Source organism: Passer montanus, unplaced genomic scaffold, assembly GCF_014805655.1.
Source record: "Passer montanus isolate IOZ18808 unplaced genomic scaffold, ASM1480565v1 scaffold44, whole genome shotgun sequence".
NCBI lineage: Eukaryota > Metazoa > Chordata > Aves > Passeriformes > Passeridae > Passer > Passer montanus.
Genome location: NW_024369262.1, coordinates 6,159,610 through 6,186,388, shown reverse-complemented (window position 1 = coordinate 6,186,388; position 26,779 = coordinate 6,159,610). Strand labels below are relative to the sequence as shown.

General features: G+C 58.0%; 1 protein-coding gene and 1 long non-coding RNA gene across 3 annotated transcripts; both read right to left on the bottom strand.

Moving 5' to 3' along the window:
• Window positions 1-5,415: 5,415 nt before the first annotated feature.
• LOC120507744 lies at window positions 5,416-6,347 on the bottom strand. The gene is made up of 3 exons (XR_005628836.1): window positions 6,143-6,347; window positions 5,928-6,051; window positions 5,416-5,543 (listed from the first exon to the last, which is right to left on the bottom strand). It is a non-coding gene; the product is annotated as an uncharacterized LOC120507744 (long non-coding RNA).
• A 1,714-nt stretch (window positions 6,348-8,061) lies between these two features.
• On the bottom strand, window positions 8,062-17,606 carry CUEDC1 (CUE domain containing 1). 2 transcript variants are annotated; one of them, XR_005628854.1, is made up of 11 exons: window positions 17,153-17,606; window positions 16,550-16,677; window positions 15,334-15,451; window positions 13,801-13,984; window positions 13,161-13,244; window positions 12,309-12,395; window positions 11,795-11,888; window positions 11,600-11,658; window positions 11,242-11,312; window positions 10,526-11,048; window positions 8,062-9,800 (listed from the first exon to the last, which is right to left on the bottom strand). XR_005628854.1 is itself a non-coding variant. In XM_039720901.1 (10 exons), exons 1-9 carry the CDS (start codon window positions 17,441-17,443, stop codon window positions 11,245-11,247), a joined length of 1,113 nt encoding a protein of 370 aa, XP_039576835.1. In that variant the 5' UTR covers window positions 17,444-17,606; the 3' UTR covers window positions 10,059-11,048; window positions 11,242-11,244. The 2 variants fall into 2 exon arrangements, 1 of the variants encoding a protein (XP_039576835.1); XM_039720901.1 differs by lacking the exon at window positions 8,062-9,800 and having other exon boundaries at window positions 10,059-11,048.
• Between the last annotated feature and the right edge of the window lie 9,173 nt (window positions 17,607-26,779).

Genomic DNA, 26,779 nt, shown 5'->3' with positions numbered 1-26,779 from the left:
GGAAAATTTAAAAAAAGCAGAACTAGGAACAAAACCCTCTCTCTGTGCTTTAACTACAAAATCATCTTTCCTCATTAGCAGCTAATCAGAACTACCAGAGGGGAAGAGATTACAGACAGGGCGGAGAGGGGAGTAACTCACAGAAATACAGACATCAGAACAGATTTTCATTTATTTACTCATTTATCACAGTGAGTCACAGGCTTTGAGTTCATGAGTCTGCATTAGCCTTGCAGGATTTTGGATGCAATCTCCAAAATCTCAAAAGTGAACAGGTCACAGCCACGTGCCATCTCAGGAAGGAGAAAATCAGCACTTTGGGGCTGGTCTGGGGAAGTCTGAGATTGCTTTTCCTGCTGGATTAGAAGGAACACTCACTAATCTTCCCTCGCCAGCTCCTAATCTCCCCGGGAGCCCAGATGCCTTATCTGAAACTCGCTCCGTGGAGAGCAGCCGGGCTCTGGGGTGGATTCCAGCGGCCCTGGGAGCCAGGGAAGGGCAGCCAGGGCAGCCGAGGTGCCCCAGGGTGCCCGTGCTGAGCGGGGCTGCCCCGGAGCCAGGCTGGTGATGGACAGCACCAGCCGAGCAGCCGGGCTCTGGGGTGGATTCCAGCGGCCCTGGGAGCCAGGGGAGGGCAGCCAGGGCAGCCGAGGTGCCCAGGGTGCCCGTGCTGAGCGGGGCTGCCCCGGAGCCAGGCTGGGGATGGGCAGCACCAGCCCCAGCCCCGGCTGTTTGCTCCTTCACTGAGCAGCTCCAGAGCCAGCCAGGCTCCCAGGGCCAGGGCTGAGCCCTGCAGCCCCCAAAATAAACCACCAGTAGCTCACGGGCTTTCTTCCCCTCCTCGTTTTCCCCCAAAATTATTTGCAAGAAGCCAAGAGCTGTGTTTACTCCAGGCAGGGGATGTCTCATTTCCAGTTTTCCTTTCTCTCCTTAGTTCACCCCAGCTCTGCAAAGCAAGGAGAGGCTCCCACACCCGAGCACCACCCAGACACTGCCCTGGGCTGGCCCCGCGTCCCTGTGGGTCACAGCAGCCCCGGGATGTCCCAGCAGGGCTCTGCCTGCCCTGAGCATTCCCTCCGGCATCCCCAGCCCTGCCCACGCCGGGAAACGAGGAACACGTTTTTAAATAAGAGGAGGAAATGGTGTCTTTGTGTCAGGCGAGTGGAAGAAATCCAGGACCAAGAGACTGCAGAGCCTTTCCACTTCAGACAGCAGGTGCTCTCCAAGATGTGGTTATGGCAACAAAATAAATGATGGATAATTGCTTTTGTGACAACTTGCCAATTAAATTAGACTCAGCAGAATAACATAATGACAATTTGTTATGCTCTGGTGGGCACTAACACACCAATCATAATTAAATGCTATGACTGAAATAGAATGCTGCTGTACACAGGAATATATAACCCCAATTCCCTCCCAGTGAAACATTATAGGTTCAGACTTGATTTCAATTTCTGCAGGATAATAGCATTAGCGCACATCAGAATGAGCCGGCAATATGCAGAGAGGCGGCAGCAGCAGCGCGGGGACACACAGAGCCAAGGGCAGCCGGGCCACCGGGACCCCCGGCAGCGGGGACAGCCCAGAGCACTGCGGGGAGGGGGACACGGCCAGGGCCGGGCGCGGGGCAGCCGGGGGGAGCGGCACCGGCCCCGGGCAGGGACACCGGCCCCGGGCAGGGACACCGGCACGGACATCGGCACAGACACCGAGGCCACAGGGGTTTCCTGGGGCAGCATTTCCCTCCCTGCCAGCAGAGCAGCCCCTGGCAGCCAGGCTGAGCTGGACACGACGCAGCCCGGCCCTCCTGCAATGATTGCCAAAATGTTCATCGAGTGCACGGCTGTGCCCAGAGTGAGCTCCCCCCGCAGTGGGGTCCCTCGGGGGCTCAGCCCCTCCAGCTGACCTGGCTGCCACCAGAACTGACCAAGGAGGGGGTCAGGCCCTGCCAGGACTCGACATTCACTGGTGAAACAGCAGCAGCTCCATCAGCCACTGCTGAGCTCAGCCCGCTGTTCTGTTTGCTCTGACCCTCCTGCCCTGCACCTGACACAGCCCGGAGCTCTCAGAGCAGCAATTTCTGTGCCACGGGCATTGCTGGTGCTGCAGAAGCAGAACAGTACAAAAAGCACCTAACCAAACTAATGAAAAAGCCCCAGTTTAGAGCCAGAAGCAGGCAGGTGGCAGAGCTGACACCGCCCAGGTGTTGCAAAGCAGTGCCACTCCTGTGCCATCCCCTCTCCAGGGTGGATCAGCACCCCAGAGCCAGCACCCTGCTCTGATCCCACAGCATTTTCCTAGCAGATGCAGATTTCTGGAATATTCCAAAGCTCAAAACAGGGCAGGTTTGAAGACCAGATGTGTGTGTTCAACAGGGTTGGGCAGAGGCAAATCCCAGAGGATTCCACAGAGCGGCAATGCCAACAATTTTATATCTTATTTGGAGCCATGTTCTTTAAACACTAAACCATTTATTATCTGCCTCGGTGAAGCTTGGCACTGGCAAGGTCAGATCACCTGGTTTTCCAGCAAAGCTGATGAATTATTTTGGCTGCTCCAGACATTAGACCTGATCCTATTAAATCCTTAGCTCCCCTGCCCTCAACACATAGCAGCAGATAATCCACGGCCCAGGAACACGTGAGGGGGCTGAGCAGGGCTCTGGGAGCAGCTGCCTGGGGGTTAAAACAGAGCCCGAGCTCAGAGCCCGGCTCTGCAGCCCTGACCCGTGGGACTGCAGCTGTTTGTTCCAGCAGGACACCCCTGCATTGTTTGGGTGAACATCAGTGCAAGGAATGCTGCAGCATCCCTGGGAGGGTCCTGCAGTCCCCCCTGCACCAGCACTCCTGCATTCTGCCAGAGGGCAGGCAGCTCTGCACCCCCAGACCCTCAGCTTGGGAGCTGGCTCTGGGCTGAGGAAGGCGTCCCTGCCCGCTCCCTGTGCAGCCTGGGGAGCCAGGGCTCCGTGTAAGCGATATTCGGCATCCACCGTCCCCGAAACAGCCCGGCAGGCAGCGGCAGGAGCTGTCCCCGCGGCGCAGGAGAGGTCACCGGGCAGAAACCAGCGCTCCTGGGGACACACCGGGCCGCAGGGCTCCTGGGCACGGGGACACAGCCCGGGAAGCGCCGGAGCAGCCTCTGCCCTGCCCGGGGCAGCAATCCCCGCAGCCCGGCGCTCGGCATCACCGGGATCCCGCCGGTGCATCCCCCGGGTGCATCCCCCCGGGTGCATCCCCCCGGTGCATCCCCCCGGTGCATCCCGGGGAAGCCGCGGTGCCTTTCAGAGATTCCCTGCTGGAAGCTGGGGCTCGCGGCCGGCGGAGCCCGGCGAGGCGGCGCTGCCCGCCCCGGAGGGCTCGGCAGGTCCCGCGGAGCGCGGCTCCCACCTAGCGGGGAGCGCCGGGGCACCGGGGACCCCCAGAGCCGGGAAAACGCCCGCACGGTGACAAACCCCACCCCGGCTGCTGCCCACAACTCGTTAATTGATTTCCCGCAGCTGCAGCAGGTCCCGAGCATCAGCACCGCGCTCCAGCCCGGCACACGCGCGCACCCAGCGCTGCTCAGACTCGCTGGTTTAACTGGTTTAACTGGTTTTATCCGAACCGCCCCGAATGCTCCTGCTCGCCTCCCTGACCCGGTGGGATCCCCGCCACCCAGCAGGCACAGCAAATCCAGGGCGCTGAACGTTCCAAGGGCTCCTCCATCAGCCGCAGCCCGCCCTGCCCAGCCCGGGAGCGCTCCCAAACCGCAGCTCGGCGCGGCTCCTGCTCCCCCTCCCTCTCAAACACAGGGTCCCGCACAGATTCCAGGCTCTCCCGCACGGATTCCAGGCTCTCCCGCACGGATTTCCAGGCTCTCCCGCACGTTTGGCCGCGTACCTGGCTCGGAAGGTCGGGGTGAACTCGGCAGCGCCGCAGGAACTGCTGGGGCAGGAGCAGGACAGGGCACGGAGGGCACGGAGCAGCCCCTGCCCCTCACAGCCACGGCTCCCTGCCCTCCCCCTGCCCGGGTTTGGCTCCCCCAGCACGAGGCAATCGCCCCAAAACCCCTCACCTGTGGCCACAGTAATTAACGAGCTGCAGCTGGGCCCCATCACCTTCCCAGGGGCAGGAAAAGCCCCTGAGGGGTCCCAGCTCACCCCCCCAGGTCACAGCTGGGCCCCATCACCTTCCCAGGGGCAGGAAAAGCCCCTGAGGGGTCCCAGCTCACCCCCCCAGGTCACAGCTGCCCCCGAGGGCAAACCCAAGGGGGTTGACTTTTTTCAACACAAAATTAAACCAATTCCAGCGTTCTCCTCACCTGCTCTGGGCAGCAGCTCGTTCAGGCCCAGGGCTCTGAACTCGGTGTTAGTGCTGGAGCTGGAAATGGGGCAGTGCTAAAACACAGGGATTGCTGCTCTGGAACAAACCCCTGAGAGGGTTCAGCTCCTCCACAAGAGCAGAACTGGGAGTGAAGTTTGACCCTCCAGGGGTAACTGGGCAATTCTGCTGCAGTCACGGCACCCAGCAGTGACCCGAGGCACGGAAAGCAGAGCAGGCATTTCACACCCTGCTTTTCACTGCCTCGAGCCCTCCTGCACCTCACCCACAGCAGCAGCACCAAACCGGGCTCGGAGGGAGGGAGGGAGGGGCTGGCACCACTCACAGCTCTGACTGGGCGTGCTGCCAGCCCGGGATGCTAAAAATCACAAACGAAAGGAAAACAAAAAAAAAATCACAAAAAAAAAAAACCACAAAAAAAAAAAAAAAGAACCCACAAAGAAAAAGACACAAAACAAACTGTTTGTTTTTCACAGAGCCCAACCAGAAATGTTCAATGAAAGATCAGCCAGGATGTGCAGGCACGGGAAGAGCTCCCCCCTAACCCCAGGAAGGCTGGTTGTTATTTTTGTCCCTGCCAGAATTCCAGTGACTGCTCCTGAGCAGCATCACCTTTCTGCCAGCATCCCCTTTTCACACTTACAGGGTGCCAGTTTCATCAGGAGCCACGAAAATCTGCAAAGCTCCCGATTTCCTGGTCCTGCCACACCTGAATTTAAGGAAATGATGGGCTGGGAGGAGCACACTACAGCACTCCATCCATAAATAGCTCCTTTCTCCATCAGCTATAAAAAGATGACACTGCAGACAGCTGCTGGAACACATCAAACAGGATCTGCACTCCCCCAGCAGGAAACATCCTCACCAACACTCTGCACACCAGACACCTGAACAGGCAGAACTCCCAGTTTTTAAAGAAAATGTTTTAATTTTCCACTTTTACACTCGGTATTTTCCAACTCCATCGCAGAAAACAGTCGTGAACACTAACAAAAATTAAGATTTTCTGTGACTTTATCCCTGTGGAGCTGGACAGAGGGGAACACGTGTGCCATGGGGGGCACCAGGCCCTGCTCCTCAGGGGGTGTCCCCAGGGAGGTCTGGCAGGTGACAGGGCTGTCAGGAGGGACAGGGACCCTCCCTGTGTGTCCCTGCCAGCTCTGGTGGCTGCTCCCCGTCCTTCCTCTTCTCCTGCAGCTGCAGGGCAGGGTCCCTGGAGGCCTGCAGGGAGGACAGGAAAGCTCACACGGAGCAGGGGAAGAGCTTCTGAAGGGTGACAGGGGAGCAGCAGCCCCTGGGTGTGCAGGAGGAGTTTCATTCACAGCACAGTGTCCCCAGAGAGGCTGCTGACCTCCAAATTCAAAATACAAAGTTCCAGATGCTTCATACAGATGCATCATGGATTATTTGAATGATTACCCAATTTCATCTCCAGAAAAACACCTTTTGGAACCCCTCCAAGCCCCTCAGCCTGTTCATGGCCCAGAGGAAAGCTTTCTGTGCACAGCCAGGACACTTTGAGACACATGAAATGAGGATTTCATCTCCCAGCACCGAGGGCTGGGAGTGGAGTTCTCCCAACCCCTGTGGCAGTTCAATACTCACTCTATCCACTCCTCTCCTCTGCAGAAGGATCCCACTGGCCAAGAGGGCTTTTCCTGTTTCTTCAAACAGTTTCTCCTCCTCAATTTTCCCTTCTTTCTCCAGCTCATTGTATTTCTCAACAAACCTGCATGGCAAAGTTGGTTTTGACACTCAGAGATGCTCCCAGACTGAAGGGGAGAGGAGCCTCAGGGACATTTCTGGTTCCATCATCTCACCTCTGGCAAGTGGATTTGAAGTTTAACTGGGTCAGCTCGAAGGGCTTGGGGCCGTTGCCATAAACTCTGTAGAACCTCCTGCTCACAGAGGGGAACTGTGGGTCTGCAGCTGAGCCAGGGGGGCAGCAGCAGAGCAGGGCCAGAGGAGCCCCCAGCTCTGCTGGGAACGGGGCAGGGCACAAACCCGCCCTGGGTTATGGGAAAAACCCGGATTTATGAGAAAAACACCCTGGTTTATGAAAAAAAACCCCTGATCTATGAGAAAAACACCCTGATTTATGAGAAAAACCACTCTGATTTATTTAAAAAATCCACCCTGATTTATTAAAAAACCACCCTGATTTATGAGAAAATCCACCCTGATTTATGAGAAAATCCACCCTGATTTATGAAAAAGTTCACCCCAATTTATTCCAAAAACCCACCCCAATTTAATCAAAAAACACCCTGATTTATTTTTAAAAAATCCTAATTTATTTAAAAAACCACCCTGATTTATTTAAAAAATCTACCCTGATTTACTAAAAAAATTCCTGATTTATTGAAAAACCCACCCTGATTTGTTAAAAAACCCCTGATTTATTTTTTTAAAAATCACAATTTATTAAAACACACCCTGATTTATTGAAAAAAATCCCGATTTATTAAAAAACACCCTGATTTACTAAAAAACCCACCCAAACTTGTTAAAAAAAACCCCTTGATTTATTAAAAAAAAACACCCCCGATTTATCCCAAAACCACCCCAACTTATTAAAAAAAAACTCACTCAGATTTATTCAATAAAAACCCCACCCCAATTTATTTTAAAAAAAACCCCAATTTATTAAAAAACACCCCAATTAATTAAAAAATCCCCACCAATTTATTTAAAAAAAAAGAAATTATTTACCCCAAAAATCCACCCTGACTTATAAAAAAAAAAAAAAAAAAAATAAAAACACCACAGGGGACATGGGATCAGCACAGGGGACATGGGATCAGCACAGGGGACAGCGGGATCCACACCAGGGACAGCGGGGTCAGCACAGCACCAGCCCTGCCCGGGGGCTGCCCCATGGCCGGAGCCCGCCCTGGGCAGCCCCACAGACAGAGTGACCCCAGAAAATCCCAGCGTGTGTTCCCAGCTCGCTGTGTGAGCTGCAGCAGCCCCAGTGTGACCCCAGGGATCCCAGTGTGTGTTCCCAGCTCGGTGCATCCCCGCAGCAGCCCCAGTGTGACCCCAGTGTGTCCCCAGCGTGTCCCAGCTCGGTGCACAAGCTGCAGCAGCCCCAGTGTGTCCCCAGTGTGTCCCCAGCGGGTCCCAGCGGGTCCCAGCTCGGTGCACAAGCCGCAGCAGCCCCGCTCGCAGCCTGCAGCCCGGCGGAGCAAGGGGGCAGTACATTTCCACGGCAGACCAGGGCCAGCGGGGATGGCCGGGCTCGGACGAGCCCAGCCCCATCCCCATCCCCAGGCAGCCCCAGCCGGGAAGCAGAGCCCTGTCCCTGCGAGGAGAGCAATTCCAGAGGGAGCTGCCTCCAGCCTTTCGCTGCTTTTGACATTTAAGGCAATAATGCCCTGACTTTTTACAGGCTTTTCTTTCACAGGGAAGGTTCCCGAGGCTGGAAAGCTCCGATCCTGCCGGGAAATGAAAGCCGGCACAGGACAGGGGGGTTCTGTGCTGTCCCTGAAAGTCAGGGGGATGCTCCGTGTGCCCCCCGGCCCTGACACTGCTTCCCCAGGGATGGCTCATGGGTTATTGAGGAAACCACCGGGCACAAATTCAGCCCCATCAGGAGCAGCAAACCAGGGCAGATTTGGGGCGTTTGCATCTGAGAGGCACAGCTGGGGCTGGGCTGGAGCTGCCCCTTCCCTCCCCAGCCCCCTTTCTTTCTTCTTCCCCCTGTAAAGAATAGAAAAATACACAGTGTTAAAAAATATACAGCGTGAAGAGTACAACAGGACTTTATTATAGGAATTACTATTAAACATCTTTAAGAAAAAAATCACTTATGGAAATAAATTCTAAAATAGCCACACTCACACACACCACAGATCAGTTTGTTCTTTCGAAAGCTTTCTGTAATGTAGAGAAACGATACAAACATCACTGAGAATTGTACATTTTTACGTAAGAAATGCATTTTGGCTCCCAAGCCAGGTTTGTGGCCTTTGCACTCCGTAGACCTGGTTTTTATTTTTTTACAGGACACAAAAACCCCTCTCCATTTCCATTAAAAAGATGCTTGGTGCCTCCAGGATATTTTGACATGGGCACAGAGTGACATCACCCAGAGGCTGTGCCTGGCCTGGGATGTTTAGGGGCAACTTGTTGGGGGGTGGTGGTGGCCAAGCCGTGCCCAGAGCCCTGTGGTGACCATGGAGATTTGGTGCAGGACCCCAGCGGGGTCAGAGCCAGCAGGGCTGGGCACTGCCACCCACCTGTCCTGCCTGTCCCCTCCCCAGCTCCCAGCCCCGGCTGCCCTTCCTTGCTGTCCCTCTCTCAGTGGGAGCAGAGGGGACGAGCTCAGGCAGAAAGCAGAGCCAGCACACCTGGGCTGGCTCCCAGAGGTGACCCAGGTGTGACCCAGGTGTCCCTAAAGGAGCACCCTGGGGGCAGGGACAGTGTCCCCCTCTTTGCCCCGAAGGCAGCGGGGCACAGCACTGCCCTGTGGCCGTGTGCCAGCCTCCCCAGGGAAGCACAACCCATCCCCAGGAGCCAGCCCGTGCCCAGCCCGGCCCTGGGGCCAGCCCGGCTCCGGGATTGCAGAATTCCCTGCCGGTGCTTCCTGCGCTCATGGAAACTTCCCTGGCACCACAGCCCGCCGTGGCGGAGAGGCGCTGGAATGGTGACGGGCTGATCCGCTTCCAAGTTTGATTTTCTTCCAAATATGCAGAGCTGCTTTGGACTGGGAAGCAGGAACGGCAGCCTCGCAGGGCCCCCAGGGCCAGCGAGGGCAGGCCAGGAGCCCCTCCTTCTCCTCAGCTCTCTCAGAATGGAAATCCCACCCAGGGACTAAAGGATTTTCCGTTCCCTGATTCCCTGCACCCTGAGCCAGGTGCTCCTCCAGAGCTCCATCCTGCCCTGGGCAGGGCAGCCCGGGGCATCCTGTGCCTTGCAGCACTCCTGGCAGTTGTGCACACCACAGGAGCAGGGGTGCTGCCCACGGTGTGGGACACCAGCGTGGCTTGGGGTGGCTTTAACCTGTCACTGTGCTGCCGCGACTCAGGATTGCTCTTCAGTCTTCAAAAGCAAAGGAGAGGACACCAAAACTGGTACGGGCTGGCTGGGGTGGGAATTCTGCTGCTTTGATTTATTTTAGGAGCCCAAAGCTTGCTGGCATCCCAGGGTGTTCCCAGCCCACTGCACCTGCCCTGGCCCTCGGCACCCCAGAACTCGTCTGAGCGCCGGTGCTGCAGGAGTTTTGTGCTACAGAGACACCACACAGAGCCTGCAGCCCCAGACACCTGGAAGCAGCCCTGCTCCTGGCCAGGAACCAGGAGAAAGTGAAGCTGAGGGGATGCTCCCATCCCCAGCAGGGCTGGAGGGGACGACAGCAGCGCTCAACAGGTGCAGCAGCTGCAGCGCTGCCGGGAGAGGAAATCTGGAAATCTTGGCGTCCACTTCAAAGGCACGCGGGCTCCGCTGGGACTGAAGGAGCCTGCCGGGAGCCAGCGCCTGCAAGGGGGACTTTTGTTACCAAACCCCGCGGAGAGGCAGGGAAAACAGTTGCGTGAGTGTCTGATGGCTGGGGCTTCTGCGTCTGCCGCCTTCACAGCTCCAATCCTGCAACATTTGTGCTGGTTGGCAGGAGGCAGGGAGTGAAACAGGCACGTCTAGAGCCACCTCCTGCATTTGGCAGGGAACGCTGTGCCGATAAAGGAGAAGAAAATGTGCTGGCGGGAGCGAATTCTGACTTTACGCTCGTCACTCATTACTTACACAGCGAAGGAATTTGTTTATGTAATTATTTTTAGCCTGACAGCATCTCTGAGAGCTGCAGGATTCCGGCGCTGCGGGCACGAGGAAGGGGCTCTGCTCCTGCCCCGCACCAAACCCAGCAGTGCCCCCAAGCCCTGGCACAAACCCCGTGCTAAAGCACCTCCACCAGCCCTGCCAGCCCCTGGCTTGGGCTTTGCCTCTCACCTACAGCAGGGGCATCCCTGGAGCTCCCAGACTCCGGGAGCACCCCCAGCACCCCACACCCGGTGGGAAATGTCCTGCTCCATCAGCGAGGGTGAAACTGGTGTGAAATCCAGCCCTTGGTGCTGCCCCGTGGCACAAAGCTTCCCAACTTCAAGGCAGTTGCAGCAATGCCGAAGGCAAAGGTTTAATTCAAAGTGAAACGCCTAGGAAAAGAAGGCCTTTCCTTTTATAAACAATTTATATTATTTGACTATCACCTGATCTGAACCTCTGCTCATTACTCCTAGCAATAATAGACAACGGCTGTTAGCTTCCCTTTCCCACGTGGTTTTTGTCCCGGTGTGCGCAGAGTGAAGTTACATCAGACCACTACAGATATGTTCAGGAGTGCTCCGGCCAGGCAGGCCCCCGTGGGACTGGATCCTCGTTAGTACGGCTGATTTCATCCCTCCTGTGCCGCCAGCTGAGGGGCAGGCGGGGCTGCCCTCCCCAGCCTGAGCTCGCTGCCTCCTCCGCAGCCGCTCGCAGCAGCTGCCCGCTTGTTTTTTCCTTTTTTTTTTTCCTTTTTGGCTGATTTTCTCCATAGGAAAAGTTGTTTTCAAACCACCGGTAAGAAAACGTCGTGCCTCACTTCGATACTTGTACTTCAGAGGAGTACAGCAGCAGAGGGGGAACAGCCAAAATCTGTGTGATTTGTTGGGTGGGTTTTTCCTTTTTCAGCCATCTCCTGATGAAGCCTCGTGCACGTCCTGTGCCAGCAAGAAACCCCAGAGCTGGGACCTGCAGGGAGGGGAAGGGGGAAAGAGAAGAGCACGTGCTCAGCCTCAGCCACACAGTGACAGCAGCCGTGGCCACCGATGGGGCTTGTCCCCACCCGGACACTCTCTGGACCCAGCCTAAATGACTGGCCCGTCCTCCAGCCACGCTGGGCCACTCACACCCAAGCGATCACCCATCCCCAGGTGCCTCTCACCGGTTACTGCCCTTCCTTCGGCGTCTCCTCCTCCTCCCGGAGCTGCTGCCGCCGTGCTTGGAAATCTTCATCTGGAAGGCAGAGGCAGGCGGGGGCTGCAGCCACCTCCACACCACGGCCCCGCTCCGGGGAGCAGCCCGGGGGGAGGCAGCCCAGCTTTCCCCAGGGCAGGGGTTCCTTGCTCAGAGAGAGAATCCCCAGGGGGACTTGGGGGATTTCTCCCAGAGCACTGGGTGGAGGATTTTGGCCCACAGGGGTATTTCTGCCAGGCGTTCACACCTGAGCCAGCCCTGGGGTGATGTGGGGCTGTGGACCCAGCTGTGCCAAGGCCAGCACAGCCTGGCACAGCACTCCTTACCATATGCATGTCCCTCCACGTCATCGAGGAGATTTGCCGTGGAAGCCGCTGTCCCCATCCTGCACCCTCCGCTAAGGAAAACCACCTGTGGGGCCAGGATGTGGCCATGGACCACAGCCACCCTTCCCAGCCCACACCCCAGCCACAGAGGAGCCCTTGGGGAGGCCCCCTGCCCCACAGCCCCTTTCAGGATACACCTGGTGCTTCAACAAGTGTTTTCTTTTTGATTTCCTCATCTTCGTCTTCTCGGAGAAGGCTCTGGCGAGTTCAAACAGCTTCTTGCGCGTGGCTGGAAGGAAGCAGCTGGGTGAGGGTCTCACCCAAAACCCCTTCCCAAAGCTGCCACGGGCAGGGGAAAGGAGAGGGGCAGGGCCAGGGGTGTGAGAGCCACCCACACCCAACACCCTGTGGTGATGCCCAGACTCGGAGAGGGAGACAGGGACACCTTGGTCCCTGCTGGGAGGTGCTCATGTTTTCCCCTTTTTCTGGGATTTTCATGACCTTCCTTACCCACCCCTCCCAGTGTCCCCAGTGCCTGCAGCCCAGCTGGGGCCACCCAAGGACCTGGGTCTAGTTTGTGGTGGGAAAAGCAGGCTGTGAGTCCTCAGAGAGAGGATGAGTTTGGGAGAGTGGCAGGTACCCTGCCCACCCCACTCCCAGTGCCCTGCAGCCCTGCCAGGCTGCAGCACGGGCCCTGCCCAGCACTCACACTTCCCCATGTGTTTGAGCTTGTCTCGGAATAAGGCATCGTCGGACACGGCCCCGGCCTCGCTGGGTCCAGAGGGAGCTCCCTCACCTGCAAGGCAAACACGGCTCACACGAGGGCCTGAGGGGCTGGGACTTCCAACTCCAGCAGCAGCAAAGGGCAGAGCTGGCCACAGCAGGTGGATGAGGGTGCTGGCTCTGGATGGGGACCCTGTGGGGACACAACCCCTGGGACTGGGAGTGCAGAGCTGTGGGCTGGCAGCACACCCTTCCAGGTGCTCAGTGCCAGCACCAGCACCTCCCTGCAGGGTCAGCAGCTCCAAACTCCCCCGGGCTCTGACTCTGCTCTGGGTATTGGATGATGCTACCCAGTGGATCAGGAGCAAGCCCAGCTGGGTCAGGGAGCCAGAGACCCAGAGCCATGTCCCTGTTCCCCAGGTCTGTGAGCCCAGCTGGAGCCCTGCCAGGCTGCCCAGGCTCACCCAGCCCCACACGGGGCCATCGACAGACACCAGCTCTAATTCTGACTCTGGGCAGCTACTCTGCTCCGAGGTTAATCAGGATTACCCAGAACAGTCATTATGCCTGCAGGCACAATCCTCTGCTCCAGCCCAGGCAGGGAGGGCAGGGATGGATGGAAGCAGGATGCAGGAGCACCTCCACATGGGGAGGGCAGGAGCACCCACCCCCAGGAGCCACCAGCTCCTCTCCCGTGCTGGGAGGGCAGCAGGGAGGCATCAGCCATTTCCTCCCTCCACAGCCACTCTGGAGGCAGCTGGGCAGAGGGATGGGAATGCAGGGGCTGTGGGGGGTCCTGCTGTGCAGAGACAACGCTCATGGGTGTCTTGGAAGTTACCTGATAATATGGAGGAGAAACCAAAGTCGTTGCTGACAGCAACACCAGTCGACTTGGATTTTTTTGACTCATATTTCAATCGATCTGAAACACAAAAAGCGCAGTGCCCGCTCGATCAGACCCTCGAGGCAGAGCACATGGCTCTGCTCCCCTCTCCCCTCGCAGCCCCGTGGCTGCTGAGGGACAGGCTGCTGGCAAGGGAGGCAGCTGGGGCTTTGCTTCTGCACAGACACCACAAGCACTGCGGTGGGAGCCCGCAGCAGCAGAGGAACTGCCCACCCACCACAAGCACACACGCCGTGGTTTTCCTGCCACCTGCAGTGACGGTGCTGCCAGGACCCTGCAGAGCACCACTGACAGGGCTGGGGAGGGCTCAGAGCCCATTCCCAAAGCTCCTTGCAATGGATTCTGGGCTCTGCCAGGGATGCTGCAGAGGGGTGGGCAGGGGGAGGAGAGCAGGAGTCCAGGGAGCAGCCCACCCCTGCGGGCAGCTCAGACCCCCAGCCCCAGCCTGGCCACGTCTGGTACTGGCTCTGCTTTGGCACAAGCCCTGATCCCACGGGCAGGGCACTGCTGCCAGCAGCCAGAGTCACAGCAGGGCACGCGTCCAACAAGCAGAAGTTTCTGAAGGCCCTTTCACCTCTCTCCAGGGCGAGAAGGAAATCCCGGTTCCTCTGGAGCTCCTTCATGAACTCCTCGTTCTGCAGGAAGAGCGCGATCCGCTCGTCCTCCAGGTACTGCTTCCATCGGCGCTCCTGCTCCAGCGAGCCCTGGCCCCGTGGCACCAGCCCCCGTGGCACGGGCTGCCGGCACCCGGGGGAGCCCTGGGGAGGCAAACGTGGCACACCGTGGGTGCTGCTCTCGGGGGTCCCTGCAGCAGCACCTCGGGCGTTTCTGCCCCTCTGTAATACCCCAGCCCCGATGGGCACTGAGTGCTGCCCCCAGAGGGGTCCCTCCCTCCTCTGCCCCACAGCCCAGGGTAAAAGGGACAAAGGGGGACAGGGCATCTCTGCCTCTGCCCCTTGGGAAGGGGGACAGGGCAGAGGGGACGCACATCCCACGTGGGAACCTTTTGGAGCTCCTTTGGCAGAGCACAGGCTGGCAGGGATTTTTAACTTTATGGCTGTGCCATAGCAGAGGTATAAAGTTGTGGAGGTACGAGAAGGGTCTCAGCAGCATGGCTGCTTTATCTCTCATCTCAAAGAGCAGAGTCTGCAGTGTCCTGCTGACAAACGCCTCACACCTGGGGAGCAGCACAGCCGCACGCTGCGGCACAGCCTCATCCCTGCCTACAATATTTATCTGATTTGTAGCTGCTCCCAGAGAGCCATAAAAAGCAAAAGCACACAATTACTGGGGAAAGAAAAGGGCAGCTGCTCCTCTCCTCCCCCTGAGCCCAAATGAATTGGCACGCTCCTATTCCCAGAAAGGTAATAGAGCCCGTGCAGCTCAACTTGCAGGGCAATCATTCATGAAAACGTGGCAGGCTGCCTTTGGAGACAAAACGAGAGCGAGGAGCAGGGTGCCTGCAGTCCCCCAGCCCTCTCCATGCCAGGAGGGTGCTGGATCCATTTAGGGGTTCCTGTGTTAGCAAAGGGTCGATGGAGGCCCCAGATTATGCCTGGAGCTGAGCAGGATGCCCAGCATGTGTTGGGCATCCCATGTTGTTCCCCATGGGATGCTGCCCATTGCCTGCCCTGCTGCTGGCACCCAAACCTTGTGGCTTAAAACAAACATGGAGCACATGTGGACTCTGATTTCCCAGGCCAAATCCTCAGGTTTGCACTTAGGTTTCCCACCCAAATTCCACTGCAGCAGCCCTCAAGTGCCCTGGCAGTGCTGCTCTCCTTAGGAGCATTACTGGTCCTGCTGTTCCTCACCAGGGCAGCAGGCAAGATTTTCAAATAATTGAAAATATTAGATGCTTATGGCAAGTGGCATTTCTGGCACTAATCACTGGGATAATGCAGGAAAAATATCTAAGCTTTGCTGAGATCTCTTTCACCCCTTGCCCGCTTCAGTCTCTTGAACAGGACACGCTCCAAAACTTTCGGGTTAGTCCACACCTGGTGCCCAGATGTGCTGATGCTGCAGGCTCAGGGTGGCTGAGGACTGGGATGGTGCCCATGCCACCCCACGGGGCAGGCTGGAAGGGGTGGGTGGCCACACTCACCTGTGTGCCAGCTGTCTGCTGGGGCAGGATGCGCAGGAAGTCCTCAGGGAGGTTGCCCAGCAGCGGCGGGTTCCAGTTCCTGTAGTGCACGGAGCTGCCAGGGCCGGGCACGTCCGTCCTGCAGGGCAACACAGCTCAGGAGAAACCCACCAACACCTGCTGTGGCAGCGTGGCACAGGGCCTGGCACAGCAGGGCCTGGCACAGCAGAACCTGACACCGCAGAGCCTGCCCAGCTCCACCAGCAAAAACCCACCAACACCTGCTGTGGCAGCGTGGCACAGGGCCTGGCACAGCAGAGCCTGGCACAGCAGAGCCTGCCCAGCTCCACCAGCTCCTGGAAACACCAAAACCCCAGCACATCCTCAAACCTCCAATGTTACTATCAGCTGTGGAGAGTGAAAGCTTTCCTAAAGGGTTTGGAATATTTGGGAGCTGTATTTCAAGCCCTGCCCTGCAACTCTGCACGCTGGGTTTTCCTTCTCCCCCTGTTTCACTCAGACTCCCAAAGCCCAGCCTGGTGGAGCCCCAGCACTGCAGGGATTTGCCCCCGAAGCCGACAAACGTCTCTCACCCAGTGTCACCCCCAGCCTGCACAGAGGGCAGGGGCAGGCACAGAGGTGCCCAGGGCTCACACCTGCTGCCCCACAGCTACAGCCAGAGCAGTGCTGCCAGGGGCCAAGTGAGAGCCAGCCGAGGTGTGTGTGAGGAGCCGGGGTGGGGCTGCCCAGCACCTGGTGTTTTCCAGCAGCAGCAAAGAGTGCTCCCGCCCCCGGAGCTGATTTTTGCCATTCCACACACTGCCAGAGCGGCTTTCCGGCCCCTCAGCTGTTCGTGTTTCAGACCCTCACAGGGATTTTTGAGCCAGCTGTGAGCTTCATTCATCTCCCTTGGCTTTGTCTCACTGGACCCCATAAGGAGCAGGGCCAGAGGGCTGTGCCAGGGCCAGCTGGCACAGCCTGACCCCCGTGCTGGCACAGGTGCCCAGGAGCAGGGGCTGCTGACACTGCCTGACCCCCGTGCTGGCACAGCCTGACCCCCATGCTGGCACAGGCTGCCCAGGAGCAGGGGCTGCTGACACTGCCTGACCCCCTGTGCTGGCACAGCCTGACCCCCGTGCTGGCACAGGTGCCCAGGAGCAGGGGCTGCTGACACTGCCTGACCCCCCGTGCTGGCACAGGTGCCCAGGAGCGGGGGCTCTGTGGGGCTGGGGCTCACCTGGGCGGGGGCGTGGGTGGGGCGCGGGGGTAGCGGCTGCCCAAGGCCTGGCTCTCGTAGGCAGGAGGGGAGTACACAGGAGGGGGCTCCTCGTCCGAGCTGTCCGGCTCCAGGGTCCGCTCCAAGATCTGCAGGTGAGAGGATGGGGTGAGGGCAGGACAAGGAGATGCTCCCCAGTGGCCACAGCCCCACGTGCAGCAGCAAAACAGGCAGGGCACAGGCTGAATGCTGCTGCAGAGGGGCAACGTGCTGGCACTGGGCCTCCTGCACCCAGGGGGGGTTTGGTGGAGTTTGGAGGTACTGATTTCAAGGGAAGAGGGTGGCTGAGCCTATCCTTGCAGGGAGTCTCTCTGACAGCAGCAGAAGGGTCTCTGTTGGGTTTTGGGGTTAGGGAGAGGGGGGGAGAACACTTGGCTCGAGCCTCAAGCACTGCCCAAGACAATCTTTGGTGCAGCAACCCAGCTGATCTGGGCACTCTGCCTGCCTGCAGCAGTTGAGCAGCACCGTGCCCAGGCAGGAGGAGGCAGGATGAGACTGCTGTGCCCACGGATGGCGACCCAGCCCTGGAAGGCAGAGCCCAGAGAGGGGAGCCCCAGGCAGTACCTCGGGGGGGATGCTGTCCTCCGAGTCCGAGCTGTCGTCACAGCCGCTGCCGTCCAGGTTCATCTGCAGCAGCTGGTCGATGGTGGCGTCCACGGCGCCGTTGTTGGCTCTCAAGACGCACTCGATGATGTCGTAGTCCATGTTGGGGAACATGGTCTTGAAGTCCTCCATGGCCTGGTTGAACTCCAGGCGCCGCACCTGCCTGGCGGGGCGGCTGTTGTTGAGCTCCTGGGCGGAGGAGCCGCCGCGGGAGCCGCCGCCGCTGCTGCTCCGGCGGAACAGGCTCGTCATGGCTGCGGGGGCTCGCTGCCCGCGTCCCGGCCGTGCCCGTGCCCCTCCTCACGGGGGGCTGCCCCGGCTGCCAGCCGGGACCATGGGTGGGCGGCGGGGGTCCCGCTCCCCGCGGCCGGCGGCTCCGCGCGTCAGCCCCCGGCGCACGGCTGCATCCTCCCACCTGCGGAGGGGACACAGAGTCACCCAGGGCAGCACCCAGGGCAGCACCCAGGGACAGCACCCAGGGCAGCACCCAGGGCAGCACCCAGGGGCAGCACCCAGGGCAGCACCCAGGGACAGCACCCAGGGACAGCACCCAGGGAGAGCACCCAGGGGCAGCACCCAGGGCAGCACCCAGGGACAGCACCCAGGGCAGCACCCAGGGGACAGCACCCAGGGGCTCCCCTGTCTCAGCAGGGGACAGTTGGTTCCGTTCCACCCATCCTCGTGGGACTGAGCCATCCCTGCAGCCAGCCTGCACGTGCCACGCCAGGAGTTGTAGCGGCAAAATGCAAGGCAAGAAAAGTGGCATTACTTCCACTGCTCAGGGCTGCCCAGATTTAACGTTTCCAGGTTTGACGTGTATTTATAAACACAGTAAAATCACTCTTAAAATAAAACATGGAGTCGGCTCCATGAGAGTGTCAGAGCAGGGGGCTAAAATGCTCGGCAGCACGGCGAATCGACCTTTTGGAAAAGCTACCAAATCCAAGATTAACATTCACTTTAAAACCATAAACAGATTATACAGCTACTGCTTCTCGTTTGAAAATGCAGGGCCAAATTCAGTTCTGGATTAACTCCACTGTTTGAAACAGAATTACCCCAAGAACACTTTTGATCCATAATATAATTTTCAAAGGCTTTTTCCTAAGCGGCAGGCAGAGAGTTCAGGATAACTGTCCCTAAATGGTATTTAATGCAGAAGAACGTGCCAAGCACATTTCTTAGCAAAATGGTATAATCAGATTCCAAGCCATTAAGAGAAGCAGTCACCTCTGAAGGTCACCTGGGCTCTCCCCTGCCCAGCAAGACCATGTGTGACAGCCACGTCCCCAGTGCTCAGCCCCTGTGCCAGCCACAGCCCCGAGCTGCTCCAAGGGGCTTCCAGAGGCTGCTGAGAACAAAACACACTTGCAATAGATGGGGAACTCAGCAGGAGCTCGGGGAGAAGCTCACTTTTTGCCCCACTGCTAATTTACCCCACCTTCATCCCCAGGGACAGCGCTGCTCTGACTTGGTACCAGAGGAATCACAGGGATGATTCCTGCTCCAGGCACGCTCTGCTCTCCTTCCCTGGCTTTTGTGTAATCCTGGAAGCATTTGCACCAGTCACCAGGGGCCATCCAGTGCCACCTCCCCGTGGCACTGGCTCCCAGGCAGGACAGGACCCAGGGAAAAGCAGCAGCAGAATCACTGTTGGGCACAGGGGACCATTTCCAAACAGCACCAGGAGCCCCCAGCTCGCTCCTGCTCACTCATTACATCCATTTAACTGGTCACTCAGCCAGGAACTGCCTCCATCCCAGCGATTCTCAGTGCCCAGGATGAGCTTGCCAGGAGCCAGGCATGGAGAGCGCAGTGCGAGCAGAGCAGGAACGATTCCGACAGCTCTGCCCGGCTCTATTCACTGAGGACAAATAAATCCACTGGAGTCAATTAATAAAACACTGCTGCTGCTTCCTCCTCCGCTCCCCTGACTCACTCCAGCAAAGAGCCAGCATTGTTCACACCTCTGGAATTATACTTTAATTGCAATATTGCATGGCTGGTTTAGTCACGTATTAAATTGAGTTGTAACACATTCACAGGGTACACACCTCCTTACAAGATCTGGCTACTCCAAGAGGAAGGGGAATGAGCCTGGACACCCACGGGAACACAGCTTGTGCTGGATACACACACACCATCCACGGATGGAGATCCGAGCTTCTGTGCAGAACCACTGGCTCAGCAATGCTGTGCCAGCCATAAACCTCCAACAGCAAAATAACCCCCCAAAATCAGGTGGAATTCTCCAGATCTCCATAAAGTAACCAAAGTACCTGGGCTGGGGAACCTTTAAACCTCCAACGGCAAAATAACCCCCCAAAATCAGGTGGAATTCTCCAGATCTCCATAAAGTAACCAAAGTACCTGGGCTGGGGAACCTTTGTCTCCCAGCATTTGACCTTTGAGTGTGTATTTAAAGGCTTCCCTGTAACCATGAGGGCCAGGGCTGTGCCAGGCACGGGCAATCCCCCTGCCAGCCCTCTGGGGAGGTGTTAGTCAACACTGCACTGGGACAGCTCCCTGCAAGTGCTGGATAGTGGCACTGAGCACAGCAACCTGCTGAGCCATGGAAATCTTCTGGTCAGAAGATGAACAAAATCAGGGATGGAGACAAAATATTTTACACCAGAAAGGCTCCACTGCACATCTGGCTTCAAACAGTCCCAAGGGAATGTGTTGGGACCTTCCCTGCCCTGAGATACCCCCCAGGAATTCGGGGCTGGCAGGGGCCACACAGACCAGGGCACTTCACATGCTCTGAAGGCTTTTAAACCCATTTTTCAAAGTCCAGCTGCTAATCCAAAGAAATGCAAATCACTACGTCAGCACGAGTTAAAATCCAGGGAAAAGCAAGCGGAGTTGATTTAAAAGACCAACAGGTAGCTGCATCCTGAGATCCTCCCCAGCCCCTGCTGTCTGCAGCAGTGTCCAGCTGAGCAGTGGGAGGGCAGCAGGACCCCCGTGGCAGCTGGGCAAGGGGCTCAACATGTTCCTGGCCCTTATTTCTGTCGTGTCACCGAGGGGCTGGGAAGATGCCAGGAAAAGCAAAATCCTTTGGATTTCCCAAAAAGGAAAGAAGAAGTTGAGTCAGCCCTCACTCAGGGCACAGGCTGGGCCCCTCTGCCCTCCTGCCCCACGTGCAGAACCAGGCTGGCATCACTCCTTCCCTGCTGCCTGACCAGCCTTCCTCCTGCCTGGCAGCAGCTCCTGCCCTGTTATCAGCAGAAGGACCCTGAATGCTGTTATCCATCCTCAAACCCAGCACAGGCATAATCCCTGGCCCTTCTGCTGTGCCCATCCCAGGAGGAGCTTAAAGGCTTTGCAAGCCCCTGGTCTGAGTGTCCCCGTCCCACAGGTCGCAGAGAGCAGGGACACTGCTGTGGCTGGCACTGCCCTGTGCCCCCTGGCAGCACAGGATAAATCCTCCTGTCCTGGCAGTGCCTGCTCCTGGCTCACCCAGCTGGGCCACCTCAGCACCCAGCAGTGGTGGCTCTCCTGGCACTCTGTGCCACTGAGAAAGTGCCAGGTGATGTCCTGTGCCAGGCTGGGGCCAGGCACAGAGCCAGCACTGGGGCAGGAAGGGCTGCCACAATGCCACAACCACACCAGCTTTTATCCAGGTGCCTCCACAGGCTGGCACAGGACTGGCACTGAAAATGCTGTGTTTGGTGTCACTGCGCTGCCAGGACAGCACAGGACACTTTCCCACACACCTCCAGAACTGCTGTCTCACTGCACACTGTGCTCAGGCACTGGCACAGCTTTGGCTGCCCTTGGCTCACCACTCAAACCCATAAAATACAACAAACACAAGCTGGCTGTGGGGGGCAGCTCCCCCTGGCAGCCCCGGGTTCACCCTGCTCTTCTGCCACCCAGGCTGCCAGTGACTTGCACCATTCAGAGCCACCTCTGCCAGAGCCAAGGACAAGAGCAGAGGCAGAATGCCTCAGCCAGGCTCCTGGGGAGGGATAACGCTCACAGCCTGGCAGGAACATCTCCTGTGCCCCGGGCATCCTGCCTGGGCACGGCTGCTCTCACCCACCCTGGCAGCAGGCACTCTGTACCTCCCAAAAATGGGCTTTTCCACGGAGGGATGGCCTGAGGGGAAGCTCTGGAGAGGCTCAGCCAGCCTAGATAGAGCAGCTGGATAATCCCGGGGGTCGGTGTGAGCGGAATGTGGCGCTGCAAGCAGCACAGCCCCACCGGAGGAGCCAGCAGCTGGAAAAGCACTGGGACTGATGGCTCACAGCCCTCCCTGCTCAGGGACAGCCTTGGCACCGAGTGCAGACCAGAATATTCCCTTCCCCAGTGTCTGCTGCGGCTCAGACAGCAGATGGGACTGCTCAAATACTGCCCAGCCCCTTCTCCCCTGCTACTGCCACGCTGTGCTCATGGATCCCCCCTGAAAACACAGAGCAGCCAGGACCCCCCTGTGCAGCCAGGACAGGGCTGACACCACCCAGTGTGACTGCACTCCCCAGCCCGTGGTGGCTGCAAGCCCAGGCCTGTGGTGCCTCAGCTGGGGATGCAGAACAGACGTGCAGAAGCATTTCCGTGCACAGAATTATTTGGAGAGAAGGGCTGAGAGCTCCCCCAGTTCCTGGAGAGAAGACTCTTGGAAGAAGTCTCAGAACTCAAGGATGTTAATCTAGAAGTAATGGCTGTGTCCAGAGCAGATGTGCTGAGTGCTGCTGCAGCCAGGCCCCTGCAAGGGATTGCTCAATGTGGGAACAAGTCTGGGAACGTGACTGCTCAGCAGCTGCAGGTGTGACTGTAACAGGACTGAAATTGGGATGGAAAGTGTATGATCAGGAACAGAAATTATGCATTCTCTACCACCAAACATGCCAAGGATGCGCAGGATGGGCCCCTACCAGTCTCTCCTAAATCCCCTTGTCACCTTCTCTCTGCCTCAGGGAATGCTGTGCACCCCTCTGGGCCCACAGCCTGGGAAAATTGCTCTGAGCAAATCCTTTTTCATGGAAACAAATAAGCACCTGAGGATCTCCTTTAATACTTGTTCTACCGAGTATTAAAATGGCTGGGTTTAAGCCCTTTTCAAAAGCAAAAGCAATCAGGGAGGCGAGCACAAGGAAGCCCTGCTTGGGAACCTGTGCAGCACGTACCTCTCTGCAGCAGGAAATTCCCCTTTTGCTCCGAGGGCAGGTGCAGGGGAACGGGGAGAGCCAGGCAGTGATCCCAATCCCGGCACTTCAGCATTCCTGCCCAGGTGGGAGCCCTGGACACGGCACCACTCTGAACACTCAGCATCCACCCGGAGGGGATGCACCCACTGCTGTCCCAGCAGAGCCATGCCCTCCCTCCGGACAGATTTCTGTGAGCCGGCCAGATGTCAGCCCTGCACTGCTGCCAGCTGGCTCCTAAACCACCAAAGCCACCCCGCTAAACCCGGGGGCACTCAGCTGGGAGCCAGGCAGGGCTGCACCCCAGCACCCACCTTCCCCTGCCAGCGCAGGGCTGCCAGGGCTCCCGGTGCCCCCAGCGCTCCGTGCCAGGCCGGGCAGAGCCAGCCCTGCCCTCCTCGGCATTGTGCAGCGCTAATCCCCGGCTTTCACTCGTTTTCCAAGGCAGGAGCACAGCCCCCGCCCCAAACTAAGCCCACAGTAATGAGGCAGCACCAGATCCTGGTCCGAAAGTCGCCTGCCTTTCCAGGCCGCCTTGCGCTGGTTTCATTGAAGGTAATTTGATCTTGGTAGGACGACATTCCTAAAATAGTTGAGGGAATTCAAACATGAAATAAGGTTTCCAGGAAGGAATTAAAAAAAAAAAATAGGTCAAGCAAGTGTGAGCGATTAAAGTGACCCGGCATCCCTTTGTACGGTTCAGCTGCGACTCTCTTCAACCCTACCTTGCATCAACGTGTAATAAATTAGATCCACGAGGCTGCCCAAAGCAGGGAGGCTGATATAAGATTATTGCAGGAGGTGGCTGGTGTCAGTGACCTTTCCTCCCCTGGCTTTCACCGCCGACATCAAACACAGGGCCCAGCTGAGCCATCAGCTCAGAGCCTTGGAGGCGCACAGCACTCCCATGGGACAGCCCCACGCCCATCCCAGCCTCCTGCCTCAGTTTACCCGTGCCAAGCTGGCAGGAGGGAAGCTCAGGCACCCCGTGGCCGCTGTTGTTGCCCCGGCGCCGGCCGCAGCCGCTGTGCAAAGCCCTCAGGAGCGCCATATGTCACACAAACCCGTCCTGAGCTGCTTATCCCTCTTCTCCCTTTGTGCTCCCTGCTCGGCACAAAAGCTGGGAAGCAGCTGGGAGTGAAAGAAAATAGAAATTCCTGCGGACACAAAGGTGTGTGGCATTCCCTGGGGACTGGTTCAGGGCAGGGCGTGTGGAGGACTCGCTGCTGGGCAGTTTTTGGGTTAGGTTTGGGCAGTGACTAATAGAGGGGAGTGGGGGAACCTGAACCCAGCTGGGGACAGGGCCGACCCCGCTCCCTGGATAATTAGCATGGCTGATTCCAATTGCTAATTTGCCATTATGGGTCAAGGGTCACAGAAATTAAAGGATAGGAGGGAAAAAGGGAGAAAGAGTAGAGACAGTCCCTTCCCCTCCATCTCTCTGCAGAGCAGGAACATACTGGAGTGGACTGGGATGAGACTGGGCTGACCCTGCCCCAGGATGGTGCACAGGATTTGGCCCTGGGCATCCCACAAAGGCAGGGACGGGCAGGGATGGGCAGGGACAGGCAGGGATGGGCAGGGATGGGCAGGAGGAAGAGGCAGGGACGGGCAGGGACAGGCTGTGCAGAGCAGGCCCAGCCTCCAGCCTCTCCAGAGGCTGCTCTCCTGCCATCAGGGTTTAAGGGCCGTCGCTCACTGCGCAGAGGAAAAATCCCGTATTGATTCACCCCGAGCTCTGGAGCACAGACCGCACGAGTTTCTATGGAAACAAAATTAGTGGAGTAAAACTCTCCCTGCCAGCACACGGTGAATTATTCACCAGGACAGGCCCCTGGCCAGAGGGGCTGCTCAGAAGATTTAAAGGTGATCACAGAGTGGCTGCTGTGATCCCCCTTCCCTCGGGGACCAAACCACAGCCAGGGAGGATGAAAGGCCATGAGTGTGGTGGGAAGGTCCTGCACCTCCCTCACCACATCCACAACCTCCAGGGTCCCCAGGGAGAGGAGGAGGGCTTCCCCTGTCACTTCCCCCATCGCAGCCCCTTGCACCACAGCAGTAATGCAGGGCACAAAGTGTCACTGCCTGATGTCCACCTGCCATGCACCGGCCACCCCGTGGTCACCCATCCATCCCTGACAGCCAGGGTGAGCCTGAGGGCAGCACTGGGCACAGCCCAGCTCATCCCACAGAGCCAGAAAGAAAGGGACTACTGGAACACAAACAGAGAAGGTTTTTTCATGAGTCACTAAGCCATATGGAGGATACAAGCTATCCCAGGAAAGTGCCGAGCCAACAACCCAGCACTGCCGTGCCCTCGCTGTCCTGGGACAGTGTCACACTGTCATTGTCCTCCCTCGTGCTGGGTGACATTGCTCAGCAGAGGAGAGCCTGCTTGAAAGGCTACACCTCACCAGGGACAGGTATTTAATTAAGGCCCCACGTCAGGCCCCTCCTGCCAACCAGCACAGGCTGCTCCATCCTGGCACAACCCGGAATGTGGGGTGGAGAAAAGCCCTGAGAGGAGGAACGTTGAGTCTGCTCCATCACAGCACATCACAGAAATCACATGGGACACCAACCTGGATGATGAAGGCCAGCCAAGGCTCAGAGAAACTCTCAGTCTCCTCAGCAGCAGAGTCACTCCTGTGCCAGCACAGCTCTGGGTAGCAAAGGGACCCAGACCCCAGCAGTGGCTCTGCTTGTTGCCCCTTTGCCAACAGCCACCACAACAGGTCATGATCTTCTTCAAAACTCAATCTTGCTTCTCTTTCATCAATTTTCAGTTTGCATGACTAATTCAGGTACACCCCATGCCAGCTGATTTGCACTGATGGTGGCAATCACCAGCCAGGGAGGGTAAAAGCCACAAGGATTGCAGAAGGAACAGTTTAGGCTCCAGGAGCTGGGAATCCTCCCCAGAGACTGTCCCCCATCCCCACTGCTGCCTTAATGGCCCCAGCACGTGCTCCCAGTGAGCCATCTCCACTTGCTGGAGGTGATCTCCCTGTTTCCCCTGCTCAGCCCTGCTTTCCTGTGCCAAGGACAGGGCCAGCTCCCTGCTGCAGTTTGTGTGCCCATCGGCGTGTGCCTGCCCTGGGGGAGGCACAGCCAGGCCAGGGATCGACCAGCTGTCAGGCAGAAGGAAGAAATACCACTTCCAGGAGTCAGAGCTCATTTCCCAGCAATAAAAGCAGGCTGGAGCTGGAGAAATGTACCACTAATGGGGATGCACATCCCACACCACTCCAGCCGCCGACAGGAAAGTACCCAGGGGCTGTAGCTTGGAAAACTGAAAGCCATCAACAAGGCTTGGTTTTAAGTGGCACAGCTGTAGATTAGGCCCAGATCAGGGCACAAAGGATCTGCCATTCCCCACATGGATTATTGCTGTGGATGATGCCCTCCATGTGCCAGTCTTGGCTCCTGGCTCTGAGCTATGGCTCCTCCAGCAGATGGCAAAGAAAACCTTACTGCTTCCTGCCAGGGAGGGGAATGGCTCAGATCAGCATCACCCTTCACTGCTCCACTCTCCCTCCTCCTCAGCCCCATTGTCCCTGCTCTGGGGACCCGAGGAGGAGGCAGCATCTCCAGTGCTTGTAATGCCACCTGGAAAGGAACACCTGGAGAGTTTGTGCTTCCTGGAGTTATAGTGGGTGGATTTTGTCTCCTTTCCCACCTTTTCTCAGTGTGCTTTGGTGGGCAGGGTCCTCCCTGCCAAGTGGGCAGCCTGCCTTGCCTCTGCCAGGCTGACACCCCCCAAGCAGGGGTGTGGGACAGTTCAACCTCCCCAGAACAACCCCCGGGGAGCCAGGCAGACCCCAGGGGCTGGGACAGTCCCTGCAAGGCAGCCACCGTGGGTTTGAAGGCACACTTGTTTGTTTGTTTGTCGCTGGGCAACAGAGGGGATGGAAAAAATGCCAATGTCATATTGTCACCTATGAGTCACCGCTCAGCACGGGTCGAGATGCCCCGGTCCTGCCACCACGAGCGTGGGGAGACCAGAAAAGGGCCTGAGGCACCCCAAAAGCAGCTCACCCCTGCTCTCTCTGCCTGCCTGGGCCTGCTCTGACACCTTCCCCATCCCCACAGATGGGGACTGGGCACATCAGTGGCCCGGGGACATCGGGGGGCTCGGGGGCGACTTTCGGAGCCCTGGAAGGCGAGGCAGGAATCTGCATTCCTATTTGCATTTCCTAATTGCGCCTGCGGGTTTCCTGGGGCAGCGGCTGCCTCTGGTTTCCATGGCAGGTTTTGTGCAGACCTGGAGAACCGAGGGAGGCACAAAGAGGCCACAATGGACCTGCCACTCACCCGCATCAAAGGCGGCCGGGGGCAGCGCAGCCCGTCCCCCCGGCACCCCCAGCTCCGGGGGACCCCGGGCCAGGGGACAGGGTGGCTGGTGGCCCCTGTGCTGGCACAGCCGTGGGGACAGAGG